Here is a 27,821-nt window from a genome sequence, read left to right as displayed (position 1 = left end):
TCTAAATTGGGTCAATAAAAATAATAAAATAAGTATTTCTGAAAAAACTAGATGTAAATATATGATCTCCTTAATATTTGAAATTAGTAGTTGTATAAACTTATATATATATATATATTATATGTAAGAAATTGTTTAGAAATATAACTCAACTGTTGTTTGTGTTTTCTTAAATTGCATTACTTTTTAAAAGAAGTCATTTCTGGTATTTTTAGTGCATCAATATTTTTAATGTCATATTGCGCTCTTCCTTTTAATTATTTATAGATATTGATTATAATGGAAAACTTATTTTCAAAAGAATACAAAATTAGGCAAGTCTAGCTATAAACTAATAAATGATGAAGTAATAAAATAGTATAGATCTATAGAGGTTTTACTATAGTAATTTTGACCCAAAACCTTTTTGAATGACCTATGTTAATTTTTCTGTTTACATCCTCGTTCCCTCTAGTTTCACTTAAAGACACAACTTTCACTCTTTGGTTGCTTTCCTATTTATCCTTATTTACAATTATAAAATTTAATACAAAATGGGCAAATAAATCAGACCGAAGACTCATAATACCATTTTTATATATTTAATTTTTTTTTATGAATTGGCGTATTCTTATAACCCATATTTTATCAATAAATAGGTCACGGAACTCCAAAGAATGGGCATTGCTTCGAAACACAAGCATGTCTTACCTCATGGAGCAGCCTAGGTTGCACTGTGTTTTGTCAAGAAGCCCGTTATTCTGATGGCTTATGCATCAATGAATTATGTTGTTGTTATAATTAAATTAAGAATGCGTCCAAAATGAAATAATCCAACTAATTCTATCTACCTGAGAGATTTTATTTTTTGTTTTGCATTTCAACAAAATCAATTAAAAAAATCGAAATTCAACATACTGAAAATATTAGATGGTCTAATACGTGTACACATGCTCTATGCGGTCTATTTGGTAAATCTATTGTGCTGAATTAACATTTTAATTATGTAACAAAAACTATTTGTTTACTTATATTTATATAACACATACACATCGAACATATTTTTGTCACAATATACACCTGCGTTATACATATTAGAAATTACAGAATCATGTTTTATATTTGTATAATTAATTTAAAGTAAATATATGTAATTATATAGCTTGTATTAGTAATAAAATACATGTAAATATATTTGTAATTATATTGCTTTTTTGACATTTGAATTTAATTATTATTTATTACAAATTATGAGAACTGTTATAAAGACGATTTTTCCATAGATAATTTATTTTCACTCTATTAGATTCACGACAAACATCTTCTTTCCTAAATGATCTACGACTGATGACACTTCCTTCTGCACATAGAATCACGGTGAACGGCTAATTGCGCATTACTAGAAATCTCTTGTAAACTTGCTTCTATTAACCTGCAAAATTGTTAATAAATCAAATTATTGATACTTGAACTTGAGATAGCTTAATGTGAAAACATTAATTAATCATTGGTCAACCATTAGGTCAAAGGAGCTTCAACCATAAATAGTTTATATTTGTGAAGTTTAAAAACACAAAATACATAAAACAAAAATAATTAAAAACTCTATTCCTCCCTAGTTTTATTTAATGAATCTAGGGTTGACAAAAAAACAATTTTTTTTGTCAACAGCTTAAATAGACTAGACTGTACATACATAATTAGATTGAAAAAACATTCTATGTATTTTGTTTTGACTACAATTCTATAAAGAAAAAATTGAATGAATCAGTTATTTTCTTTGACTATAATTTTGTTAGAAAATAAATTGAAGGATCATGGTATCATAAGTTATTTACAACTTTGACCAGGAAAGTTACCATTTGCGTATATTTGGACTATTATATAAAATGAATCTAAGTAAAAAAGAACTCATAGACCAAAAAAAAAAATGGCTATTACTACAAAAACGCTAACCGCATTTGTTTTCAGTATCATTTTTATTATATCTTATGTGGATTGTCATGCAACAATTGCTAGTCCCCCAGCCCCAGGCATGTACGGAACGGAATCCCCAGGTAAATTCTATCTATATAGAAAACGTTCATTTTTGTATATATACTTCATTTTGTATGGTCTTATACCCCATTTTTCAATTATTAATGTACTGATTTTTTTCTTTTTGAAAAGTGAACATCCATAGTAATGTACTGATTTTTATTAATATGTAGCTCATGATCCATCGAAGTATGGAGATTGCTTTATAACACCAGCGTGTTTTGCCCCAGGCCAATATTCCATTGGTTGCATTGTGTATTGTAAAACATCTCATTATGCTTTTGCCCAATGTCATGGACCAAAATGTTGTTGTTATCAACATATTGATAATGCGTCTGACGTGAAACAATCCAACCAATTGTAATTGTATCACTTGAAACATAACATCAACACTTTTATTATGTTCTCAATATCTATACAAAAGGATTAAAGCAAAATAAATAAAATTTACAACTGTTTTTTTTTAATACATTTTTCATATGTTCTCAACACTTTCATTAAAAAAAAAAAAAAAAATGTTCTCAACATTGTTGAGGGAATAATTTAGATATTGTAGCCGATAGTGGCAATATTGGTTCACGGCCGGCTGACACACCTTTAGAACAGAACCATCATTTAGCTGATGATGATGGTTTCTTGTTGATTAATCCCACGTCGTATCGTCGTTTGGTCGGACGTTAATTGTATCTTCTCCATACTCGAGCTCAGTTATTCCGTCCATGTGTTGTCTCAGTTTATGCAAGAACCGTGTGAAGCTCATTGGGAAGCTGCTTTGCGTGTTGGGAAGTTCTTGAAAGGTTTGCCAGGGCAGGGCATTCTTCTCCGTGCGGACTCTAATTTGTCTCTCATGGTGTATTGTGACTCGGATTGGTCTTCCTGTCCTATCACTCGATGTTCTCTTAGTGCCTTCGTTGTTCTCCTTAGTGGCTCACCAATTGCCTGGAAAACCAAGAAGCAAAAGACTGTTTCTCATTCTTCCGCTGAAGACGAGTATCGCGCCATGTCCGTGGCTCTTCATGAGATCGAGTGGCTTCATAAGTTGTTAACAGAATTAGGTATTGAACAATCTGCGCATGCTTGCTTGTTTTGTGATAACAATGCTGCTCTCCACATCGCTGCTAATTAGGTTTTCCATGAGCGCACCAAGCATATCGGAAATGATTGTCATGTTGTATGTGATGCGATACGTGATGGTATTCTTGTAACCAAACATGTGCCGTCGAGTGAGCAACTAACTGAAATTTTAACCAAAGCTCTTGGTCGTCCTCAGTTTCTATACATAATGTCCAAGTTGGGTGTTTAGGACCTTCACACTCCAATGTGAGGGGGAGTATTACGGAGAATATTTGTGGATAACATCGAATCAATGTGATGTAGTCCTATTGTGTTTAAAGTCCTATTGTGATAAGTTTTAGGTCTTGATATCTTAGGACTTAGAGTCTATCTTGTGTTGAGTCTAGTCTGTATAAATATCAAGTCAAGATTATCAATAAAGCAAGTCATTTTGATATCTAATTCTACAATCTTCTTTACTCTTTATTCTTTTGAATATTATTATATATAGAAATAAATTATTTTCTTTTGGCTATAAATCTATATAAAAAAAATACCATTGACCAAAAAAATACCATTTACATATATTTGTGTTATTATATATAATCAACATAAGTAGCGAATAGCTCAGTTACCAAATGAAAGCAAGAAAATAAAAATTATGGCTATCACCATAAAATATATAGTGGCATTTGTTTTCACTATCATTTTCGTGGTATCTTATGTTCGTTGTCAAACAATAACTGCTACTGCTAGCGCCGAAGCCCCTATTTGGAGTGGACATGCAGACCCAATAGGTAAACTATACCAACTATTTACATTAAGTTTTTTCATAAATTAATACTTGATTAAAGTACTATTCACTATGAATTAATTAAAAAAAAATTGTCACAACTTGGATTATTGTAATATTTGATACAATTCGGTAAAAATAATAAAATAGTTTTTTTGAATATACAATGAAATACGATTTTTGTTGTTTTTTCATTCTTAAAATTTTTTATAATAATATTATAACTGCATTTTTGTTTTAAGACATGATAATTTTTTTCTTGTAATTTCTAATGGAATATTGATTGTAACAAAAATATCTTATTTTTTAAATAGATTTTTCCAAAGAAAAATATGAAATTAGGCAAATCTCGCTATGAAAGAATAATTATTAATTTATTTACTAAATCAGTACCTCTATAAATTAATAAAATATCTTAGTTCCAAATTAAAATTTTATAGAGGTTTTACTATAGTAATTTTGACCCAAACTTTTTAAATGACCTATGTTTATTTTTCTGTTTGCATCCTCTCTTTTACTCTTTCACCTTAGATACAACTTTCATTATTTTTTTCCTTTCTTATTTATCTTTATTTAAAAGAATAACATTTAATACAAAACCAGCAGACAAATCAGACCAAAGAATCATATTTCCATTTTATATATTTAATTTTGTATGACTTGGCGTCTTCTCTTAACCCAATTTTTTAATTATGAACATGACTTTGTCTTTTGAAAATGAATATTCATATATTGGTGTACTGATTTTTATTAACAATTAGGTCATGAAATTCTAAAGAATGGGGATTGCTTCAATGCACCAGCGTGTTCTTCGCCATGGAGCGTAGGTTGCAGTGTGTATTGTAAAAAAGCTCGTTATTCTGATGGCATGTGCGTCAAAGAAGTATGTTGTTGTTATAATAGAGATTAGAATGTATCCAAGATGAAATGATCCAACCATATGTAATTGTATCTGTCTGAGAAATAACATCAGCTATTTTCGTATGTTCGAAATATAACAAGTTACACAAAATCGGCCTAGGCGGCCGCGGTCTAGGCACTCATGAGCTTCTAAGTGCCCGATTTTAGAAAAATGGTGAACTAGATCGGTTAAATGGTTCAGGTATTCAAATAATCAGTATTAATGGTGACAGCTTCGATCTTAACACCTGAATGAGAGTACAAGGGATTAGCAGCTGGTGATGAAGCAAAAACACAAATTTTCCACAAGATATATATTAAGCATGGAAATGATTGAACAGGGGAGTGCCCGAATCCAAGTCCATTCTCAAGATGATTCTCAAAAGCTTGTCTCAACATTGTAAGAACAGTTCCTTTTTTCTGTACAGCTACGATAGTGATCAACAAATTCCTTGGTTAGGTGAATATATCAAGTCTCTAATGTAATAAAAGATCCTTTGACGCTCTAGAAATGGGAAATATGTAACTATCTATATAGCCGCCGAAGATCCTCAATGGAACTTTTAATAACCGTAAACAAATAAGACTACAAGAACTTTGATCTGAGTAAATAAGTCCTTAAAGGTCAGAAAACAACCTACTCAGGTACAAAGGATAAGATTTACATAAAGTTGACATACCGGGAATGCAAGACATACACTAAAAACTACTCGGCGAGGTATAGACTATCTAATGCTTGCTACCTGGAGCTTACTCGCGTTTGCCCTCCTCAACATCATCTGGAAGCCCAAATAGAAGTTCATTCCTTTCAACATCTTCTGTACTCTTTACTCCACTACCCGTCAATGAGACACCTTCCTCTTCAAACTCGTCCCCTGCTTCCGCTAAGTATGAGTACCTGCAAGTTTGAAATTAATTAGCCTTAAGCTGAGTGCAAAATGTAGTCTCTCGGTGAAGACGAAATAAGAGCCAATGGGACTTAAATAAGAGCCACTGGGAACATTGAAGTCCAAGACATTTGAGTAAATATTAATGGAAAGTCTTAAAACCTTGTAGGATTATTGGATGGAGCCCAGAGGATGCATATGACAACTAACAGACCATAAGAGAGTAAGTTCCAAAAAGCTGGAATGATCCACGCCATTCGCCAGAGTTCGATTAGAGGGTCAGTTCCATTGAAGTATAGCTGATACAGAGACAGAGAAGAATGTGATTTCAATTACACTCCTCTGACTTTGGGTTTCAAGTAATACAGGAGAGATAGTCACTACTCACTAGAGTAGTGATTTGTTACCTCGAAACCAATCCAAGCAATAGAGAGCAGAACAGCGATTGCAAGTGCATTGGTGAAGTTCCTATAAAGCTCAAGCTTAGCCATGTTTCTCTTAATCTGCATTAAAATATTAGACAGATAAGCAGCTAGAAAAAAAAAGTAAAAAGAACTGGATCGTCCAAGATGGCTTAAGCAGCTACTGTATCTGATTTGGCCTAGAATGGGCTGCATAATGAGGCAGCCACAGATTGCAACCTTGAAAGTCTATGTTATATATATGCATCCATCGGATATAATAATGTGACAAAACATGAATATTCAATATTCGTATCTGCTAATGATGAATAAAGAAATCAATTTGATATAAGTGTTGTATCTTACCTGAAGTTTCTCAAGTGTTCTTGCCAGCGATGAGAAAATCCACAGAATAAAGCAAGCATCCAGTAATGCCACAGGAATCACCAAAAATATCATGGTCTTTCCTGAAAAGTCATTGATGTTTCCCAAATGCTCAACCAACTCAAGAGCCTCTGTTGCGACAAAATATATGGCACCAAGAAGAAGTACCCTCGAGGTTATGCCACCAAGGGTAGGCTTTACCACCCCATAACCCATAGAGACAACCAGAAGAAGAAGCCTGGAAAGCGTCTTTTTTATGGACGAAAAGGTTACCGCCCACAGAGTAACGTCCATAGGCCTCATCCCAGTAGAGTTGAAATTAGCATATTCAAAGTATCGAACAGCCATTTCACACATGCCAAGAGCAATAACCAAAGTGATATGATAATGCAACTGAATTATATCCTTCCAAAACTGAACAAACCGCACAAACCAAACTAGGCCAAGCAAAAGATAAGCTAACGACATAAAGCCAAAAACTTTCATCAAAGGAGCTACCTTTCCCGGTAAATAACCATCAGGGTTCTTCCAAACTGTTCTTCCTCTGATTTTAGTGCCATCCAACTCCGGATCACATATCATGAAATAAAGATAGTACATCCCAGTCTTATTGATAAAAACAGTCTCAGGGGACATATTAACTTCTGTTTTATTCCCTTTAAAAAAGGTCTTGATCTGTCTTGGCCACTCAAGATCATTAGAACTTCTGTTGATAATAACTTCCCCTAGACTACAAGATCCAGTATCAGCAAGATCTGGCGTGCAACAAATTGCATCGGATTTGAGAAAAGCTCCCCCAATCCTATCACGGTCTTTCACCTCAAGTATTATAGCTTCAACCAACCCAGCTGTTGACTGCATTGCGTTCTGTTTACTAGCAGATTCCTTTGTCCTCACAAAGGTTACATCATCAAACCTAAAAACAAACCAAGAAAAGCACAAACTTAAGAGTTATATATATATATCAAGAAGCTTAGTCCCTATTCAAAAACCCACAAATCCAGTGATGAAGGAGTGAAACTGACCTAATAAAGGACTTGCCTTTAAAAGGCTTATCATCATTAGGAGAAGAAGCATTTAGATCTTGCAACTTGGAAGCGTAGAGACCTTCGCTACCGCCATGGAAGAAGCGGGCATTAAATTTTACAGTGAATTTTTCGTTCTTGTACTCATGAATCGAGCTATTCGCAGCTCCGATCAAGCTTCCGAGGAGTAAAACCCAAATCGCCCATAACCCTAACGGACGATCGCACATCGTAATCTCCGATCCAATCGCTTCAAACTCAATAAAATTGATCCGATTTGAGGATCACGCAGCTACAAAATTGATCATTCAGAGATGAAACAAACGAGAGAGAAGGTGTTGGGTTAACACTGTGTCACATAGACGAGTCTAGATCATTAATTTATTTTTTAGTTGTACAATATAATTAACAAAAAAAAATATTTATTTTCTAATGTGTTTTAAAATATAAATTAATATGAAAAACATATTTTTTATAAATATAATTTTGAAAATACGTTAACAGACCACTAAGCTTAAAAAAAATTATCAGAATACCACATTCTATTATGTTTCAAAAATACTACCAATTTTAATTATTTTTTAGATATTTCTTTTATTTCTTTTTTGGTAATAATATTATTTTTTAATTACACTTTAATATATATGTATAAACTAATATTTAATTTGAAAATATTTGTTATACAAATTTACTAAAAATTTGAGATATATGATGCTATACTTAAATAATTAATTTGAGGGATATTTCCATGAGACACTTTTAAAAAATGTTAACACACTTTTCATATGTGTTTTGTCTATATTATACTTAGTTTACTTTTGTTTATTTTTCATTAATCGTTTCCTCTTTTTCTCCCTGCTCTTTTTTTTATTTTTATTTTAATCGCATGTAAAATTTATTCAAACCCAAAGAAAAAAAAAATGTTTTACAGTCTAACCTTTAATCTATGTTGTTTTTGAGATTATAGAGCAGAAAAAATAGAAACCCTATAAATTTTTTGTTTTTTGTAACACACTTATAGGAAACTATAGAACACGAGTGAAAAACCATAGGCCATCATCAAAGGAGTGATCATCTTGGTTGTGGATGGAGCTAAACCGTTCTTTTTATATCATAAATCACAGTTTCTTTCATCAACAAGAAAAACCATTAGAAAGTCAAATTCGATTTAAAATAAAGTGTTAATCAAAGGGGGATCCTGATATTTTCAACTTAACCAATTTGCTCCTCTTAACCCAAAGTGTTAGTCTTCTATGACCTCAGTTTTATTATTTTTTCAATCTTCTTTTCATTAGACTTCTTCACTGTTTTTCATTTGTAACAAGATGATTCACCTAACCACAAGAAAACATAATCCTTGTGGTAAAAACTTATAAGCTCACACAATTCTGAAGCTTATTGATTATCTTGATTATCTAAAGCATAATTTGTTATTTTTTTATAAATATTTATCCTACAGATTGGGAGTCTATTCAAACATTTCTTTTTACTTTAAAAGTTTGCTTTAGAGAGAAAACAAATATTAGGTTATCTAATTTCAACTACCATTTTCTCATTTAAGAATTATAAAAACATATAAATTCTAAAATTAACTAGTAAGATAACCATAGAGTCAAAAAAATTGCTGAAATCATGTTGACTTTTGAAATGTGATCAATGATACAATGTGACAGTCAACATTGAGAATTCCAAAGATGTTACTAACAATAGCAGCACATAATAACTAACATATTTACAATCCAATGTATTGTAAATCTATTGAAATAAGAGGAAATAAAAAAAAAATATAAGATTCAAAACTTAATTTAATGTCATTCCAAAAAAAAAAAAATGTAGTATCCTAGTTTAAATGATATGTGGATATGATCTGGATACATTTTTGGAAAAAAAATTGTTTTTAATTCACTGATATTTTTATTTTTAATACAATTTTTTATGACCATTTGCATTATGTACATTTTTTATTATTTGTTGGATTATGTTTAGATAGATGATAAATTATGTTTTTCGTAGAATTAAAAAGTTAAAAGTTCAGAAAAAAAAGATTAATCATTGTGGGATGACGTTAAACATCACTTATACATTTGGATGTGAATATTATATACGTTGAATTTGGATGTATTCCTTTCGATAATGAATAGTCGAAATTGAGCCAAAAAAAATAACATCATTTATACATTTTGATACGAAGGAAATATTTATTGTACCTAAAGTATCCACTCGATTTTAAAAGTTAATGAAAGTTTTGAACACTTATTGTAATATCTCGAATTTTGTCATTATAAGTATGTTGTCATTTAGGTTAACAGCTGTGTTCGCCTGTTTGGTATAAAATGCAGCTTCCATTCAAAGCGTAATTCTATGTCAATGATTATGCTAGACTATAATGATTAAAATGCAAAAACATCATTTTCTAAAATTAAAGCAAAAGTATAATAAACAACTAAAGTACTCTATATTCCCTCCATATAAAGAAAATAAAAATAAAAAAAATTGACAAGTGACAAAATTGATTACTTTATAGACCCCATAGTTTATACAAAGTTCCAAAATTTTCCTCCTTTCTTTCCAGATTTTACACATATTTCCCAACACTTTCCACATTTCCACAAACAACCCCAAAGAAAAAGGTAAAAGAAATTTAAAAAAAAAAACACTTTTTTTTTTTGTTCAAGTTTCAAAGAGACAATTTTTGAGTTTTGAATCTTACACACCCCAAAGAAAAAAACTCGTTCATCTCTTTAGCTGAATATCCATCTTGCTTTTCTCTAACTTCTCCATTATAGATCCTACAAACAAAAATATGATTCAATGGACTTTAGTATAAGTTTCTAACTTTCTATCAATAAATTAATAAAGCACTTAGCATAAAACATGAAAACGTTTTGAGAAAACCAATAGCTCACCAGGAGGGTAACAAACAGGAGGATCTTCAAAAAGAGAACGAGAGATTTGTTTATGAGCAACACCGATATCGAATAGAACAAGTCCAGAAGAAGGATCATTCACTGCAATGCCTTTTACTGGTAACCAAAGAAAAAGCTCTTCTTGTTTCAAACCTTTAAGTCCAACAAGCCCACCATAGCTTAGGTTTGCTTTAATCACACTATCAAAGAAAACTCTGTTTTCGAACCGAGCGAAACAAGGATTTTGTAGCTGAACTTCGAGCTCCCCTGTCTTCTCATCTAGACTATAACTCTCCACGTTGTCTGGAAACAAACCACCTGGTAAACCACGAGCTTCGAGGAGGTTTCGGATCGAAGACTGTGAAGATGGAGTAATGAATCGGACAACAAGAAGAAGAATAAGAAGCACAGACATCTTTTTTTTCTTTCTTTTTTTGGTCGGATGGTGAGATTTGTGTGTTTTGAAGGGTTTAATGTTTGGTGTTCTGTTTTTGTCAAAAGAGTGGAGATATGAGTTGTCTTTTTTAGCTTATGAGCTGGTTAGCAATGAGTTGTGATTTGTGATTAATTCATATATACGTATATTTAAATATATTTTTTTGGTACCATGTTATGATTTTAAAACCAATCCACTTAATTTTGAATAATATTATTATCTGTATAGTCTCACTATTTGAAATTATAGTCTTTTGCCTTAAGTAAAGCCATGTTGAACTAATTGACGTTGTAACCTCCGCAAATCACGGTTTGTTTCCGGGAAACACTATAATGGAACACTATCATTTTCTTAAAACATAACTTAATGGATTTTTAAGTACCAATCATGGTTAAGTGTATCACACACATTAGTCTTTTTTTTTCTCTTTTTTTCCCCTACGTTGTTTTTTTATAGTTATTATCTTGCAATTAAAAATTGGGATAATTGTCGCAGAAGGCATTTATCGGGGGGTTGTCTCCAAAATGAGCACTCGGGGCAAAAAACATCTACAGGAGCAGAAGAAGTATTTTTTCTTGACCAATTTGCCCTTATGCAATGAGCTGGAAGTTGATATTTAGTGGAGTGATGACGTCAGGTAATTAAGTAAAGCGAGTTTAATATGTTTTTCTTTGATGAGTTGATCACATTGATTTCGTGTAAGATGGTTGATTTCGTGTACATAATATTATTTTTCATGTTCATGAATTCATGATACATATTTCTGTATTTTTCTCAAACATTGTTTTGTGTACACATAGAAGACGTTTATAACAATTTTTTAGCCATTAAAAGAAATCGGTAAAATACATAATGTGTTTTGGAATTCAGATTAACTTCTCATGTTGGGATTGGAATACAGACACATATGTTTGGTTGGGAGATAAAGTGAGAAGCTCTCCATTCTTCTTGATATCCACGTCCATCTCACCATGTTTTATGAACGTATCTTTAGAAATTGGCTGATACAAAGGAGGTTATAAGAGAAAAAACCAGAGGAAGAAGTGAACACTTCCCCCTGAAAGTGAAATTAATGTATTGTTGTACCTTTACAGGATGATGAAGAGATTTTAACATTTGTTTCATCTATACAAATTCAGATCAACATAGTATACTAGGAGTATAGACCATTGGAAAGCATAACATCTTTATAATGCTTGTTATAACTAACCTAGCGACTATTACATGCACAAGATGTTGGAGATATCTCAAAATTTTGTCCATCTAAGCGCCATGGTGCTTTTTGGGTGATGGTGTTCAAAACTATATACCTTAAAGCGAACCTTGTAAGACCAATGTAACAATGCGGTGGTGTTTAAAACTGTAGCCTAAAGCTCAGAGAGATGGATGAGCCCAAGGGAAACAAATTTAACAACATGTTTGTGTTCAAAACTATCCCCTAAAGCCGAGAGGGATGAATGAACCCAAGGAAAACGAGTTTAGCACAATGTTTGTCTTTAAAACTAAACCCTAGTAGATTGTAAATGGGGAACCCAAACACAATAGATATATTTAACTACCTTACCAATTACACGTTTGAACAATAGACCTTCATTATCACAAAGGAAGCAGACATGCATGAACACCACCTAGTGAAATCACAATGTTGTAAAATCTTTCGGGGAAAATATATTTGAAGTCATACATAATACGAATTTCACCTGCATCGTCTTAGTAAAAAACTATTGATGGTTTTAACCTGAAAACATTACCATAACATCCTGCATTTCCAACGACAATGCCAAGTTCTTCATTAAGAGAAAAGAGCAAAACATTTTTGGTCAACCAATTGCTGCATTAACACTTGTAAATATCGATGCATTTGGTTTTGATGTTGTTTACCTCTAAGTTGCTCAAACAAGAGAGCCTTGGCTTGTGTCTTGTGTTTCCAGTCACTCACAAGCTCGATCCCAACCTTTAGTTCTCTTCCTCTCACATCTCCAATGACTAAAAGTCTAAAACCAAAGATTAAGGACCTAATTAAAAAAAGGTCAAAGATTGTTGGTACTTACTATCATGTACTTTCTATAGATCTTTCAGACATTGAATAAATTGTATACCAACTTTAGCCATATGCTAAAACTCAGAGCCTTGAACACAAATAATTCCACCCTTTAATCATAATAATTTACATTAAGAGAAGCTTAATACTATCACTTCACGCAACATATTTTAACAAGAATAAGTAATTTTATCATTTCACCATGATTTTATCAAAAAATTCTCAGAGATTACAATAAATTAGCAAACATTCATCAAGATTCTGATTTTGTTTGAAATCGCAAACAGATTTAACTCCAGCAACAAGATTCAAACGCAAACGCCTTAAAGCTAGAAGATGGAAGCCAAGAACGAAGAAGACCCAGCAAATCGGATACTAGTGATTGTGCAGCGGCCATGGCTCGTTAAAAGTCATCGATTCCCGATTAGAATTTAGAGGAAGAACGATATTCAACAACACTTCTTTTGCCAACAGTAAAACCCACAGATTAAAAAGAGTGAATTGGGTTGAGAGCGAAGATGCAATGACGTCACCTTCCGAAGGGCAAAATTGACTTTAGACAGATGAGAAGTGCTTGTTTTAGAGATGAGCAACAGTGAAGTACCTAAAAACGAGAGGTATTCTAAGACAAATGCTTAAATTTTAATTAACTCTTAAAAATTTCTAAAAGAAACCCAAAATTGGTTCTTTTCTTTTAGAAAGGTTTCGTTAAGTCAGTCTTCAATAAGACATTATTATTCTTTGTCTTGTCTGAATAATGGTACAAGAAACGTGGGCTGTGGGACCAAAAAAGAAATCCAAACGGAACCGAAAATGAAACGGTTTCTATCAAATTGCAATATGAATTAACTACAAAAATTACATTAAAAATATTTAATATCAATTTAAAATTTGAACTTTTAGTATAATTAGCTAGGGAGATGAAATGATCTGACACTACATATAGACATATGTATCTGTTAATTTCACTAGCGGTACTCTTATGTTCCGTAACGCCAACACTTAGAAACGAGTAAAACAAAACAGAATCAAATCAGGAGGTATAAAAGTCAAAGGCTCCAATAAAACGACGCCGCAAATCACCTATACTGATTACCGAGTAAATAATACTTAAAAGCTCTATTAAACAAACGAAGTCATATATTTTTGGGCTTCTTGTTTTATCATGGGCCGAAAAATTTTAAAAGAAGTGAAAATTGTTTATACATACTTTATAGACCAGTCCACTCGAGGTATGAGTTTTTCTTACCATATAATCTGAAGTAAACCTGAATTTTAAGTGTAAGAAAACTAAATTGAACACAATTAAGATGAAAATGGTATGATAGTTTTTAGCGTCAGTTGCAGATAGTAATAGAAAGAAGTCAGTGAATTGCTCACTGACATAATAGCTAAAAATTGAATATAGAAAGAAGTCTTCCTCTCTCTACTCATCTTAATAGCTATACAAAATCTCAGTACCTCACGAACAATATTATAAATGTTTGAAAATATGGAGAAACTTGAAAAGAGTTGTTTTGTTTCATCCAAGTACATGAATTTCTTAAGTCCCTTAAGGCTTCTCAGTTGTCACATTACATAGATCCGAACAGTTAGTCTCAAACAAATCACACTTCTAAAGTAGACGTCCACATGCATAAATTGTTCTTATAGAAGCACCGAGAGACTCCAGAGATGGTAGCCCTTCACTGGTTCGCAAATCCAGCTCATTCCTGATGTCATTTCACACAATGTAAGGTATGTCTTCAACGTAATATACAAACTTAAACGTCATAATTAATATGTTAATAAATGCTTGGTCTTCTAGAACTTTAGTTTCTGCATCTATTTTTGTAAACTTTTATCCTCCTCCTTGGACAAATCTTGAAATTCTTTTTTAATTTATTTAATGTTTAGTTGAAAAAAAAATAATATGTTAAATCATACTATATATTATTTATAAAAACAAAATCAAAGCCTAAAAAGTAACAAATAGACCGAGTCAAATTTTATTATGTTTTGGCAACTTATACCGGAATTGAGTTTGGGACCAATAGAGACGAGTCGACCACATCTCAAAGACTCTAAAAAACCCATTGATGTTGTTTATTCACTTCTTCTCTCGAACCCTTCTTAGAAGTCTGCGAAAGTAATGATGATTGCTTTGTCTATTAAAAACGAAAATTACGGAGAAAAATCTATAACAAAACTAAAAGTAATTTAGAATCTGTGTACCTAATTCTGGGCTGAAACGTACTTTTCACATTTTTTATCTCCTTCACATCTCATTAAAGAATGTATTTGTTATTAGTTCTAGACTTCAAGTGAAATATATTGCGGCACAAGGAAAAAAATTAACTAAGCATTGACTACGTATGACAATATTATAGATGAAAAACAAGTACTATAAAATTAAATATATTTGTAAAAAGAACAAAAAAAAATACAGTATTTACTGTTTCTAAATCCGAATTTAACCCTTTTTTGTAAGCTAATTCTATAACAATTAACCAATATTATTATTATACGTGATTTGCAGAAGAGAATAACGAACTGCATTTTCTTATAGGGTTTCAAACAACGACTATTAGCAACGTAGACTATCGTTTCATAAGAATCGTTTGGCGTAATGTATCATGTTAAGGTGAAAATTTTCAGGAAAAAGTTATTATGTAAAAGATTATTTGATCTTGTGTTTATTTAACTAACGTAAATTTAACTATTTTGTCAACATTTTCATTTAATGTATGTAATTTAACTTCAATAACATGCTCTATTATAAAACAAAAATATTTGTAAACAAAATTGAAATAATTTTTTTGTTGTTGCAAATGTTTTATCCAAAAATAGCAAGAGAGACTTTCCTCTAGCTTTATCTCAACTACTACTACAAAGGTTATATATAGGCATAATCTTACATTTGAAATGAATCATGTTGATCTTTCAAAGATTCTTTTTCTCATTATAATTTGCTATAAACTTTGAGTTTTATTTCTGTTTATTAAATAATTTCGAAAACAAATTAATAGGACAAAACTAGAGTCGAAGCGTGGGGCGGCTCTTGTCGTTTTCTTGGCACGATATCTAGAAGAGTCGTACTGATCTTGAGTTCTGCGTTGACCTTCAATTGTAATTAAGAAAATAAGTAAAAAGAGATAAATTAGGAGTCAACTTTACCTAAAACTTAAAATTAAGAAAATAGAATAAACAAAAATAAGAAAAATTAGGAGTCAACTTACCTAAAAAAAGGTAAAACTTATAAGAAGAGTAGAAGACCAATACTAGTCAACCACTAATCGGTAGCCACATAAACCAAAGAGATGTTTTGATTGCGCTGTGTGCATTATAGCGTGCCAAATGGTTATATTTTTTGGGTGTAAATTACTTTCTCAAAAGAAATGATAAAGTTTACAAGTACTTTTTTCAAAACTTGTTACCAGTTTCACACCTTTTAGCCAAGTATAGAAAACATGATTACAAGTTTATAAGTTCATGAATCATTAACAATACTGTTACATAATTTATACTATACAAATAAATGGTTGCTAAAAGATGTTGTGGGAAGAAACCCTTGCACTGAAATATCTTATTATATATGTATAATTCCATATTTTCTCCATCTTCTAAAATTTCAGATTTTCCCCAAGAGTACGAGTGTGTAGTTCTGTTGGTGTAATATGAGTTTTTTCAAAAGTAGCGCGCTTCAAAATCACATATTCACATATTGATATAGAAAAGAACGATTGATTTACATATTTTGTTTTTCTGGTTTTTTTTTTTTTGTTAATTAACAGTACATATGTTTGTGTTTGACACATGTAAAGTTAGACCCTAGCTACTATGATATGAATCAAAATGATCTAAATGTTCCACATAACAAAATGTATACAACATATAATCTCTTCGCAACATGCAAAAACTTCATTGTAAAACAAAATAAACGTTAAAAAGATATGATTTGTAACACTCAAAATACAAAATAACCATTAAAAAGATTCAAATAATCGAGTTAGGTAGAATGAGTAAATGTTATAAGCCAAAATCCCAGTGGAATACTCAGAAAAACAATATTTTTGATACTGTATCAAAATGGCAGAATGTATATATAATGTGCAAAAACTTATATAATTTACGTAAGAATTCATTGATTGTGCGGATATAAACTTCCAACCATTGTCGATATCAAAGTTCATTTGTTAATCTCATGATACATAAAATAAATAATATTATCTATGAGTCTTTTTACAACACAAATAATATTTGTTTTATTTTTCGAGATAAAATGAAAGCCACTGAGAATAAATGTTGTAGTAATATTTTCATTTATTTATCAAAACAAAATTTTATTTTTGTATTGTAATATTATATATCTCCTATGCATGATGTCATGCTGACGTTAGGATGAAATGCAGAAGACTACAAAAACGAAAGTTTATTTTTTGCACGATCGAAAAAACGATGATACGATCGGAAAAACCATCATGGCCGTGACAGACACGTGGGGTAGTGAGCTCCAATGCTCCATGAGTAAAGAAAAGAAATAATTTTAGTCTTCTAGACAAATAAATATTTAGCAATGACGGTCAAAAGAATAGCACTTTGATTAGTCCTATATACTCCTTATTTTATACTCTTGATTAGGATTAATTACGGACAGTTCATTTATTTTCTTAATTCGTTACAGTGTTTGTATGACAAAACATGAATAACATGTTTCTAACGTTTCCTTGGGTAATTATTTATCAAAGTTATTACGTGCCATTCATTCTCACAATAGATGTCGCATATGCAATATCACGCACCATTTGTATAGTGTTTAATGACATGACAATGACATACAGAGTTATAAGGTGTGTACATGACCCTTTACAAGAATTTCATCTCGAACTTGATGCAAATCTTGCATCAAAAACGGAAGAATTTCAAAAACCTGATGCGAGATTGGCTAAGGCATTTGTAACTGATACAATGTACCCGTGTATGATTCATCAGCTAGCCCTTGATTTTTATCTTTTCTTTGGCAAGGCCTCTCTTATGTAACAAACAATTGTAGTTTCTACAATCCCTTTCAGTAATGAAAATTCACAATTTTCAAAAAAAAAAAAGGTGTGTACATGTGTAATTTGCATTTTGTTTTATGGTCATAAACTAGAATTTAAATCAAATTCAAATATTTTAGAAAAAGGATTGTATAGGATTTGCAACTTCTTAAATTTCATATTATTGAAAAAGCGAAAAACTGAACAAATCGAACTACTGTAACGTGTTAACACATTTCTATATATTTGATCACCCAGAAAGTTTCCAAACATGATAGTAGTTTATATTTTCGGGATCGAAATGTATTACACTAAGAACTCATGAGTTTTATAAGCATTCAAAAGGTTATAGGGACTCTTTTTCAGATTAGTAAAGGAGATTATTATGTGAACTACATGGAAATAAAAATTATACTTATAGCTCTCGTGAGTCCCAGAAACAGCGTTACGTTACTTACGTGTAAAAAGAATGTTATCATGTACTAAGAAACAAAGAAACATTTGCTTTCCCAAAACATATACAAAAACAAGAAAAACAATTCTTTTGCAAACGAATAGGTAAAGAACATATGATGATGATGATTTGGGGTTTTGAAGAAAAGAATGAGTCGCTGACACTTATCCGACTATCTGCGCCAAACAAAGTCTCCACTCATATTTGCCGCGTGGGTCCTTTTTTTTTGACTACTTGTCGTTGTCCTTCACCTACTTTAAAATTTCATTCATGTTTCTCATATTGCTTCTATATATACATATATACGTATATATATCATTTGTATATACGTATATAGCAATATCACATACGTATTTTGGAGCAATTTATCGTCAACTAGGAACTTCTTAAAACGAGTGCATGAATCTCATTGTTCGTGATCAAGTTTTACTCCTACATCCGGCCGGAAAGTGTACACACGCATTATCGCACTATTATGAAAAATAAGAAAATGCGGTACATTTCAAAACTAGTAGTTTTGATTCAACCCTGATTCTTTTTCTTTTAGTTTTTTTTTTTTGTATTAATCTGATTACCACCAAGAGGTTTAGGCTTTTGGCCTATAATCCATGTAGAATGGGGATCCGAACATGTACATTATTAGCTCTCTTTTCAATATCGAAACACTTGAGGTGGACTAAACGAAATATGGACATCATGTTTATATTGAATAAACTTTTGCTTAAATCTGAACATGATTTTTATTTGATTGCATACAAATTTTCGTTGTTTTTGCAAGAAAACCAAATATTCTAAAACAAAGAATTGGTGATGATTATTATAAAAACATGTGATATTGATAAGTAAAGTATGCCCGCCTTAAATATCTAAGAATGTGTTTGCATTTGACAGCGAAAAAAGATGATAATGATTTCTTTTGACATAAATAAATAAGTAAGTACGTTTTAGATAATTATAAAAAATATGCTTTTGAAAAGAAAAAAAAAGGAAGAAGAAATTTTAACAAAAATGGAAGCTATTTTGCATATGTTCGATGATGAAAAGAAAATCCAAACGCCGACCGACAAAGAGTTTAGAGGAGTGTCGGTCTACATATCGATGGGATCTATCGACCAGACCGTTAGAGAAAATAACCGATGCTGACAAAGATTCTTCGGATCTAGTTTATGTTGTCATACGATGGCTGTGACACATTCCTTTTTATTTAACGTTCGTTCAATAAATTTTATTTTATCCAATATCAATCTAAACTAAACAAGTGTGTTCATAGAAAATTAAGTTAGTCACGTTGCGTCTAGCTACTTTTTGGATTAAACTATTAAGTATCAGTTAACGAGAGATTTTTTTTTTTGGACTGATGGGCTTAAGCAAGTTGATCAAATTGGTTTTGACACTTTCTTAGGTACGGTTATATAAAATTAATTTTAATTTCACGACGAAAACTTACCAGTCGCATGGATCTGACCTAACTGTCTCTGTATTTCAGCGCTTCAAAACTCTTTAAGTCAACGCATTGTGTCGCACAGAGAGACCATTAAGCAATTTTCAATTAATTCTTTTAGAAATGATTAGAGTATTTGGGTCCTTTAAGTTTTAATTTTTCCACAAAAGCCAATTATCCAATAAAAATGTATTACCATTTAATAGTACATTAATCTTATTTTTTTCCACAATAGCTATATTATCCAATAATGTATTACCAGTTTAATTCGTTTGATTTTTCTTTTAATATGACTAATCAATAGAGTTTTAAAAGTGTCAAATTTATTTTTGTCTATCAAGATATCCATTCTGACTAACTATGGAAAATGGTCTCTTAAACTTAAGATAAGTTTCATCCATTGGACTACCACAAATCGATTACTTTCATCTCTCTTTTTTTCCATCAGTTTCATCTTTTTATTATAAAGATAAAATAACAACTAATATAATGACTTAAAACGATTGTGAAATGTATATATAGATTATATCTTTTTTTTTTCCTTTTTATCACATCTAATATTGTTGAAATACCGTACTTTGTACATTTTTTTGTGTTAATAATATGCATTATATTATATTAAAATTTAGATAGTAATACATGGACCGTACCACACCACAAAATCACCAGCACTAGAACTAGAACTTACATTTCCTAGTCCTTTATGCTACAAACATTCATAACCAAAATATATATTGGTTCTAATTGGTAACACAAATTAAATAAGATAAGCTTTATGATGGATAAAGGAAAACGTAAGCGATACTAAAATATTTAAAAGCAGTGATGAGTAACCAAAAAAGGATTATATAAAAGTCATAGAATTAAGTTTTTAATATCACTTTGCGATTGGTAACTATAAGGGTACGTAGCGTATATGATTACCCGTTAAACCTATTTTGTCAATAACATATTCGAGTTTGATTGAATTTAGGTGCTTATGTAATAAGGGTACTAACACAAATCACTTTGTTATATGTTTTGATCAGAAAAAATGTATTTGAAGATAAATTATTTGGAATTACTATACTTTATTTGTCTGGATCAGATCGGGTGGGACTCAAATTTTCTACGAAATTGTGTTTATATGGCTATGTCTTTCCATATATAAAACGTGATTACTTTCTGGACGGTGACACAGCCCGGTTAACTGTGATTCGAGCGGGTATAATAATGCCCATAAATAACAGATAGGGTTACACTATTATAAGGTTTAACAAGTCCAATATTAAAGTTGTGTGGCTGCGCATATAATAGAAATTAAAAAACTAAGAAAAAGGATAAAAAAAACAAAATAGTGACTTGTAATTAGTAAAGTGCAATAATTGATTGACTTATCAAATTTATTTGAAGAATAAAATATTTACGGAATTTAGAAAAAGCTAGTTGAAAAGAATATGGACCGTTTGGTATAAAGAGATTGTGAAAAAAAGTCACAAACACAGTAGGTCCAGAAACGGTGACGTGACACACAGATCGAAACTCAGCATCGATCGAGGATCGTCATCATATACCATTTATCCCTTTAGTCTCAAGCCACAAGAACAAATCTTATTTTATACTACTATTTATAACCAAAACAATCTGATCGACAGTGAAATAAATATTGTAATTGTCGTAGTGATAAATCTATACATGTGTAATGTAAGAAAAAATCATTGAATAGTGAAAATTAAAAATAGTATGATTTGCTGGATATTTTATTTGTGATTATATTCGTAGGTGTTAAAAATTATACTCCTTCTGTTTCACTACATATATAACTAAAATATTATGATATATATATATATACTTTGCCTAAACTAAATAATTAGTCATATTTTGTCTTTGGGAGCAATTACTAAACTGATCTGATTTAAAAAAAATCATGTATGGTTGGAAGCATAAATAATTAATAAGAAATATCATTGTTCAAAATCTTAACCTTTATATTTCAGTACATTTTTTTTTAATGTATGTTATATATACGCATGCGTAGACTTTAATCAGTCGTAAAAAGTTTTCTATTTCTGACCAAACGATCGATTTTCAGAATTTTTTTGTGTCAACCAATCATATAGGTTACCGTTAGATAAAATGTCTAAATATAAATATTATCCCCCTTTTGGCATCTTGCATAATACCAAACACCTATCTAATCTCAAATTAAATATTTAATTAATTAAAATAAGAAGATAATTATCGTTTCTTGGAAAAGCTAAGCAGCAAAGAAACAAATCTCACTTACAGTTGTTCTTAGAATAATATAAGAAAATTTAGGGATTAGGAACACTATTATTACAACATGTTTTCTTTCAGATAAAATATTTAGCCTAAGGAATACATTAAAAAATCAAGATTAGTTTTTATATTTTTTTAAAAAATTCACTCGGGAATGTTAGCTGATATTTTTTTTTTGTCTTCAAATGTCAACTAAATTCCGGTAATTTCCACACACTTGTCCGTACTTGCCTATATAAACATACACACCCTCGTAAACATATACCAAAATTTCACCTCAATGCTCTTCATATCACATACCACACACTCATACATATAAGCTTTGACCTTCCTATAGAAACGATCTAGAAGAAAGCATATATCAAAACTTTCTGATCAGTTCTCTTTATATGGCGGAGGAGTTTCAAGCTACGGCGGCGATTTGTGGTGGCGGAGGCGGCGCGTGGTGGAACTCGCCAAGGAGCGTTATGTCTCCTTCTGATCATTTCTTGTCACCTTGTTTCGGAGCTGCTATCACTTCCGATGATTTTGGCTCCCAAGAGAATATCAAATCTAGGATGACTTGTACCGACAACAATATCGTTTTTGGGCAGCGAGAGGCGGATTCCGATAGTGGAGGAAGCACCGTGACGATTGACTCGACGTTGCAGATGATGGGTCTAGGGTTTTCCTCAAACTCTTCTACAGATTGGAACCAAACCATTTTGTAAATTCCTATAAAAAAAAACCCTAAATTTGTTTTTTAATTTCTTGATAAACAAGATCTATAATATTCATAAGATATGCTTTGTTCTTGTTTTGTGTTTTTCAGACAAGAAGACTTAAACTCAAACTTCATAAGGACCTCACAAGATCAAGATAATGGCCAAGGATTCTTATCCACAACTACTTCACCTTATATACTTAATCCAGCTTGTTCTTCATCTCCATCAACTTCTTCGTCCTCAAGCTTGTTACGAACCTTTTACGAACCCGAACCAAGTCCATACAACTTTATCTCCACCTCAAGTGGTTTAATCAACGATCCTCAACTCTCTTGGGCGAATAAGACAAACCCTCATCATCAAACCGCTTATGGACTAATTAACAACTTCTCTAACAACCCAAATTCTCGACCCTTTTGGAGTTCATCAACAACTAACGTAAACAACACGACGCCGACCAATTTTGTAACTACTCCGCAGATAATCTCTACTCGTGTCGATGACAAAACCAAGGTAAATAATCTCATACATGTCTGAAATAATTTTGCTGATATATATTATAAGTTTTTTTTTTTTTTTTTGTTAAAAGGTATATATATTATTAGTTTTGTAGCTAAATTATTAATTTTTTTTTCCGTTGAGAAGAATCTGAAGACAAGAGCTCAGAGTGAGTCTTTGAAGAAAGCAAAGGATAATGAATCTGAGGCGAAGAAACCCAGAGTCACCACGCCTTCAGCGTTGCCAACTTTTAAGGTACATGATCATATTTCAAGTTTTGTTTCTAACCTTTTATTTTAATTCAATTTCTTGGTGGATAAAATGGATGTAAATGTAACAGGTGAGAAAAGAGAATCTAAGGGACCAGATTACTTCATTACAACAACTAGTGTCACCTTTCGGAAAGGTGAATGATTTGTGTTTATTTTATTAAAACCAAATATATACAACCAAAAATATATATTTCTTTCCTTGGTTGGATTTATATATTGAGCTAGGTTCTTAATTTTTTTTTTTTTTTTTTTTTTTTTTTTTAATATCTTTGTGTTATTTAACTTCAGACAGATACTGCATCTGTTCTCCAAGAAGCTATAGAGTACATCAAGTTTCTTCACGACCAAGTCACTGTACGTTTCTTGTGATTTCTCTACTAAATCATTGTATTCAAGAAACCCTACAAATTAGCAAATATAGTAATGTTTTAAAATACAGGTTCTAAGCACTCCATACATGAAACAAGGAGCCTCGAGCCAACAACAACAACAACAACAGGTTTATTACTCGATCTAGTGTTATATTTTTGTTTATCCTGGACTCTATAGTCATGGAAATATAAGTAATTACTAATTGATATGGATTCGTGTAGATATCTGGTAAATCGAAGAATCAAGATAATAATGAGAATCACGAGCTAAGAGCACACGGTCTATGTCTCGTCCCGATATCAAGTACGTTTCCGGTGGCTAACGAAACAACAGCAGATTTTTGGACACCAACGTTTGGGGGCAACAATTTCAGGTAGAGAAGATAAACGTATACCATACGGTTCTTAATTAGCATCAAGATATTATTAACTAGTTTTTAGCATAAAAATAAGAGAGAAAAAAAATTCACAAGTCATGATCAAAGTGGATCATTACTTGGAGAAAAAGTAGAGATAGGAGAAGGAGAAGTGACTCTTCAAATGTGGGCAGAGGCAACAATGGTGTTGGAGGGGACCAACTACAAAAGCAAGAATGATTTAGGGCTTAGAAAATATGGGATAATCTATTATAAACTAATAGGGTTTATTAAAATAACTAAAAATAAACATATATATACTAATCATGTTATATACGTAATAATTACGCTAAATTTCTGATTTTTTGATTTTATATATAGGTGATTAAAGAGATAGCGTTGTGGTTGTCAAGACGGATGGGAACATATGCTAAATTCAGCTTGGAGCCTCTAAAGCATGGCAATAATTTTAATGTATTTTCGTTTTCTTTTTAAAAATATTTTATGGGGTTTTATTGCTGAATTTAGCAGATATGGGTTGTTTTTATGTTGAAGAACCTTTTGTTCCTGTCATTGTTCTTGAATTTATATATACATACTTTTGCCGTTGGTGCCATCATTAATTGTTGTTTCTCGTATGAAGTTCTTTAAAAACAAAATATATCTATTGTATAACGTTCCATAAACTAGTATGGTAAAAAATAACAAGAGTTAATAGGGAAAACTCTAATTTAAAAACCTCGTTATATATAATTTTTTACTAGCAATATACATGCTCTGAGAGTAAAATATATTATTTCCTATTTAATTTACATTTCAAAAATACTCTAAAGACTAAAACCATTACAAATATCAATCAAATTATAATAAACCAGATTTTGTGGGATACAAATCAGATCGATTTTTAATCTTCAAAAGCCTGGTTCAAATGTATTTATGTTCGTTCATATCCATGTTTTTTTTGGGGCAAATCCATGTATACATTGTATTCCCATGGATTCAACTTTTTGTTCCTTCGATCGATTAGAAATATATATTATGAAAATTTGGTAGTGGAAGCCAGTAGACAAGCGGTCCACCGCTCCCTACTTTATGATTTGAATATACATATATGGTTTAGTACAGATACTGATAAATATATACCAATTTGACATTCAACATCATTCATGTTTACACAGAAGACAAAGATTATTCATATCTTATAATATAAAAACATGTATGTGTGTCTAACTGTCAATTATGTCACTTAAAATATACGCAGAATTTCATTCTTACTAAGATCTCAATCTTGATAAAATACTCAAGAGGCCCCATGCATAATAAGCCGATATTTTAAACTTAGATTAAATTTTGCATGTGTAAATCTTTTGTAGTATGTTTTCACTATGGGGTTTTTTTTTTTGTTTTCTCGGATTTTGCCCTATTGAAATTATTTTTCTCCAAAGTCCAAACCAAAGAACATAGCTTGGAGAGCCAGCCAGTATTCTAGATTCTAAGAAGTAAATACGGTGAAAACATACTACAAAAGATGTTGTCATGTTGTGGGCACAGTAGTATGTTTTTACTGTAATTGCATGCAAACAATTCGTGCTCGTCTAGATCCTTTGTCTCGAGCTCAAAAAATGGTCTGCGTTCATCTGTAGATTTCTGCGGTTATATATAGGAATAAACTCACATAGTCTTGGACTTGGGATAATCTGTGGTTTTGGAATTTAAATAAAACTAAAACGTAACTTAATTAGTTTTATTATATATGTAGGTTAAGTCGCTAAGTTTGTGAATCTAGTGACATTCGATCCCTCTTCTTAACCAATAAAGAGACAATAGTATTCGACTACAAATAGATAGCTAGTTGGTGGCTCATTATTGTACCAAACAATTAAAAATCATTGAGCATAAACTACAGGACTAGTTCGGAATTTTGGATATTAATTAGATGTGAAAGATAGCATCAACTAGAATATGTTTCAAATCAAATTATCTCCTTGTCCTACCTGAAAAATAAAAATAAATGACATTTAACCGTTTAGAATCAATATTGTAATAGAGTTTGACAAAATATGCCATGCGCCAAAAGAAATGAGGATCATACATAATGTAAAATGAATATAAAAGGCAAAAGAAAACATTATGGGCATAATATTAGTCTTTTAGATGTACAATAAAGGACGAACAAGTTTCATCCTCTTTTGCTTTATGTGATAACAAGTTCTTATTATCTTCAGCTATAAGCTTTGTTTGATTGAAGCTTAAAAGCCTTATTCCTTTTATCTGTAAAAAGATAAAAAAATCTTTTATTCTTATATATTTTTAAGCTTTCGAGGAGAATCACAAAGACACACGGCTTATTTTCCTCCAAAGAGTTTATTTATTTATTCGTCTACTTTCATGAATCAAAATATATCCATTTAATATTCCTATCCTTTGTATATTATTTGAAAATCAATAGAAAGATATTTATTTGGTTGGAAAAATCATTGGAATGAAAATATACTCATGTGAGAAGTAACCTTACGATCACCAACCTTACTTATTGAATAAAGATGATTATGTGAGAACATGCAACATAACCAAGAAGAAGGTACAAAGCATTATGGGTTGTAATATCATAATTCATGCTTTTTAAGAACATCATGAGTTGTGATATTATTGTACAATTCGTATTGCTCACAGGGTGCCTACTTCACAGATATCCCATGTCTGATAGTTAAGGGGAAAAAGTACAATTAGACCCTTCTGTTGAGAAAGTAATGCTGGAGTCTGGAAAGCCTCTGGTACAATACAAATCCAAGCCCAAAACTTATGATCTTTTATTTTTGTTTAATTGCTGTCATGACAAGTTGTGTCTTTTTACCCCAGGTACCTGATTATGTAGTCAAATATCAAATAGGAAAAACTACAAAGTAATGTTATGTTACCTTAAACACTTTAAAATGACCTTTACTCACTAAATTGTGATAATCTATTATATGAAACACAGGCCATGTGGTCGTATGTGGTGGGATGAGATTGCAAACACGGTCGTGACAAGAGCACAACCTCACCAACCAGGTTTTGTTTGGTCTTCTTCTATATGCACATTTTTTTAATATTTTCTTGGTCTCTCTTCCTCGGTGTATTAAAAATCAGTTATCTAGAGCGTGTACTTCAACCGAACCAAAACCGAGTTCTCTCGGGCTGCGAAAATGCAAGACTGCAAGGATTTCTTGATTGCTGTAGGCTACATGCCCTGTTCAACAAAAGAAAGTCCTCAAGATTTTTTTTTTTTTTTTTTTTCCTTTCATGTTACTACTACATCCATAAGTTGTTCATTCTAACAATGAACTTAATTATAATGTTGTAACAGGCACATTCAGGTTGGGAATGCGGTTGCTGTTCCAACCGGGGTTGCCTTAAGATATGCGTACGGAATTGCGAGTCAAAGGCTGTGTGATGATAAGCCTGTCATAGACTATCCTTTCATTTATCCTGAATGTCTCAAGAGAAAGAAAGATTCTGATAGGTTGAAAAATGCCATTTCTATATACATGAGGAAGAAGATGAGGACAAAAGGAAGAAGAGGCAGAATCTGGGAGAAGAAGAAGGAAGAAAAAAGTGGCTAAAGTG

The 27,821-nt window shown here is 31.5% G+C and overlaps 4 protein-coding genes and 2 long non-coding RNA genes across 8 annotated transcripts; 3 read left to right on the top strand and 3 right to left on the bottom strand.

Moving 5' to 3' along the window:
* Window positions 1-1,909: 1,909 nt before the first annotated feature.
* Window positions 1,910-2,483, top strand: LOC147926097 (Defensin-like (DEFL) family protein). Its single transcript, XM_087493462.1, has 2 exons — window positions 1,910-2,036; window positions 2,190-2,483. The coding sequence occupies exons 1-2, from the start codon at window positions 1,910-1,912 to the stop codon at window positions 2,378-2,380; spliced, it is 318 nt and encodes a 105-aa protein (XP_087349588.1). The 3' UTR covers window positions 2,381-2,483.
* A 1,205-nt stretch (window positions 2,484-3,688) lies between these two features.
* On the top strand, window positions 3,689-4,846 carry LOC147926096 (uncharacterized). Its single transcript, XR_015585112.1, has 2 exons — window positions 3,689-3,866; window positions 4,624-4,846. It is a non-coding gene; the product is annotated as an uncharacterized LOC147926096 (long non-coding RNA).
* Window positions 4,847-5,308: 462 nt separating this feature from the next.
* Window positions 5,309-7,877, bottom strand: LOC104752823 (uncharacterized). Its single transcript, XM_010475079.3, has 5 exons — window positions 7,460-7,877; window positions 6,417-7,350; window positions 6,057-6,152; window positions 5,812-5,948; window positions 5,309-5,660 (listed from the first exon to the last, which is right to left on the bottom strand). Exons 1-5 carry the CDS (start codon window positions 7,687-7,689, stop codon window positions 5,513-5,515), a joined length of 1,545 nt encoding a protein of 514 aa, XP_010473381.1. The 5' UTR covers window positions 7,690-7,877; the 3' UTR covers window positions 5,309-5,512.
* A 2,083-nt stretch (window positions 7,878-9,960) lies between these two features.
* Window positions 9,961-10,927, bottom strand: LOC104752822 (uncharacterized). The gene is made up of 2 exons (XM_010475078.3): window positions 10,366-10,927; window positions 9,961-10,248 (listed from the first exon to the last, which is right to left on the bottom strand). The coding sequence occupies exons 1-2, from the start codon at window positions 10,778-10,780 to the stop codon at window positions 10,193-10,195; spliced, it is 471 nt and encodes a 156-aa protein (XP_010473380.1). The 5' UTR covers window positions 10,781-10,927; the 3' UTR covers window positions 9,961-10,192.
* Window positions 10,928-11,544: 617 nt separating this feature from the next.
* On the bottom strand, window positions 11,545-13,519 carry LOC147926095 (uncharacterized). Of its 2 annotated transcripts, XR_015583931.1 has the most exons (3): window positions 13,376-13,519; window positions 12,683-12,795; window positions 11,545-12,588 (listed from the first exon to the last, which is right to left on the bottom strand). It is a non-coding gene; the product is annotated as an uncharacterized LOC147926095 (long non-coding RNA). The 2 variants fall into 2 exon arrangements; XR_015583930.1 differs by having other exon boundaries at window positions 12,683-13,519.
* An 8,496-nt stretch (window positions 13,520-22,015) lies between these two features.
* LOC104752821 (transcription factor bHLH112) lies at window positions 22,016-24,834 on the top strand. Of its 2 annotated transcripts, XM_087493042.1 has the most exons (8): window positions 22,016-22,720; window positions 22,826-23,231; window positions 23,364-23,471; window positions 23,557-23,622; window positions 23,777-23,842; window positions 23,928-23,987; window positions 24,082-24,233; window positions 24,597-24,834. In XM_087493042.1, the coding sequence occupies exons 1-8, from the start codon at window positions 22,404-22,406 to the stop codon at window positions 24,598-24,600; spliced, it is 1,179 nt and encodes a 392-aa protein (XP_087349168.1). In that variant the 5' UTR covers window positions 22,016-22,403; the 3' UTR covers window positions 24,601-24,834. The 2 variants fall into 2 exon arrangements, with proteins under 2 accessions (XP_087349168.1, XP_087349169.1); XM_087493043.1 differs by lacking the exon at window positions 24,597-24,834 and having other exon boundaries at window positions 22,226-22,720; window positions 24,082-24,237.
* Window positions 24,835-27,821: the final 2,987 nt, after the last annotated feature.

This window comes from Camelina sativa, chromosome 16 (assembly GCF_030686135.1).
Source record: "Camelina sativa cultivar CO46 ecotype springtype chromosome 16, ASM3068613v1".
NCBI lineage: Eukaryota > Viridiplantae > Streptophyta > Magnoliopsida > Brassicales > Brassicaceae > Camelina > Camelina sativa.
Note: the sequence above shows the minus strand (reverse complement) of the source record. Positions and strands in the feature narration are given on the sequence as shown.

Coding starts and splice junctions, on each gene's coding strand:
- LOC147926097 (XM_087493462.1), top strand. CDS start 1,910: ATGGCTATTACTACAAAAACGCTAACCGCATTTGTTTTCAGTATCATT. Junction 2,037..2,189: donor GTACGGAACGGAATCCCCAG/GTAAATTCTATC, acceptor ATTAATATGTAG/CTCATGATCCATCGAAGTAT.
- LOC104752823 (XM_010475079.3), bottom strand. CDS start 7,689: ATGTGCGATCGTCCGTTAGGGTTATGGGCGATTTGGGTTTTACTCCTC. Junction 6,153..6,416: donor GAACACTTGAGAAACTTCAG/GTAAGATACAAC, acceptor ATTTTAATGCAG/ATTAAGAGAAACATGGCTAA. Junction 5,661..5,811: donor CCATCCAATAATCCTACAAG/GTTTTAAGACTT, acceptor TCAAACTTGCAG/GTACTCATACTTAGCGGAAG.
- LOC104752822 (XM_010475078.3), bottom strand. CDS start 10,780: ATGTCTGTGCTTCTTATTCTTCTTCTTGTTGTCCGATTCATTACTCCA. Junction 10,249..10,365: donor TCCTGTTTGTTACCCTCCTG/GTGAGCTATTGG, acceptor TTTTGTTTGTAG/GATCTATAATGGAGAAGTTA.
- LOC104752821 (XM_087493042.1), top strand. CDS start 22,404: ATGGCGGAGGAGTTTCAAGCTACGGCGGCGATTTGTGGTGGCGGAGGC. Junction 22,721..22,825: donor GATTGGAACCAAACCATTTT/GTAAATTCCTAT, acceptor TGTGTTTTTCAG/ACAAGAAGACTTAAACTCAA. Junction 23,988..24,081: donor AACAACAACAACAACAACAG/GTTTATTACTCG, acceptor GGATTCGTGTAG/ATATCTGGTAAATCGAAGAA.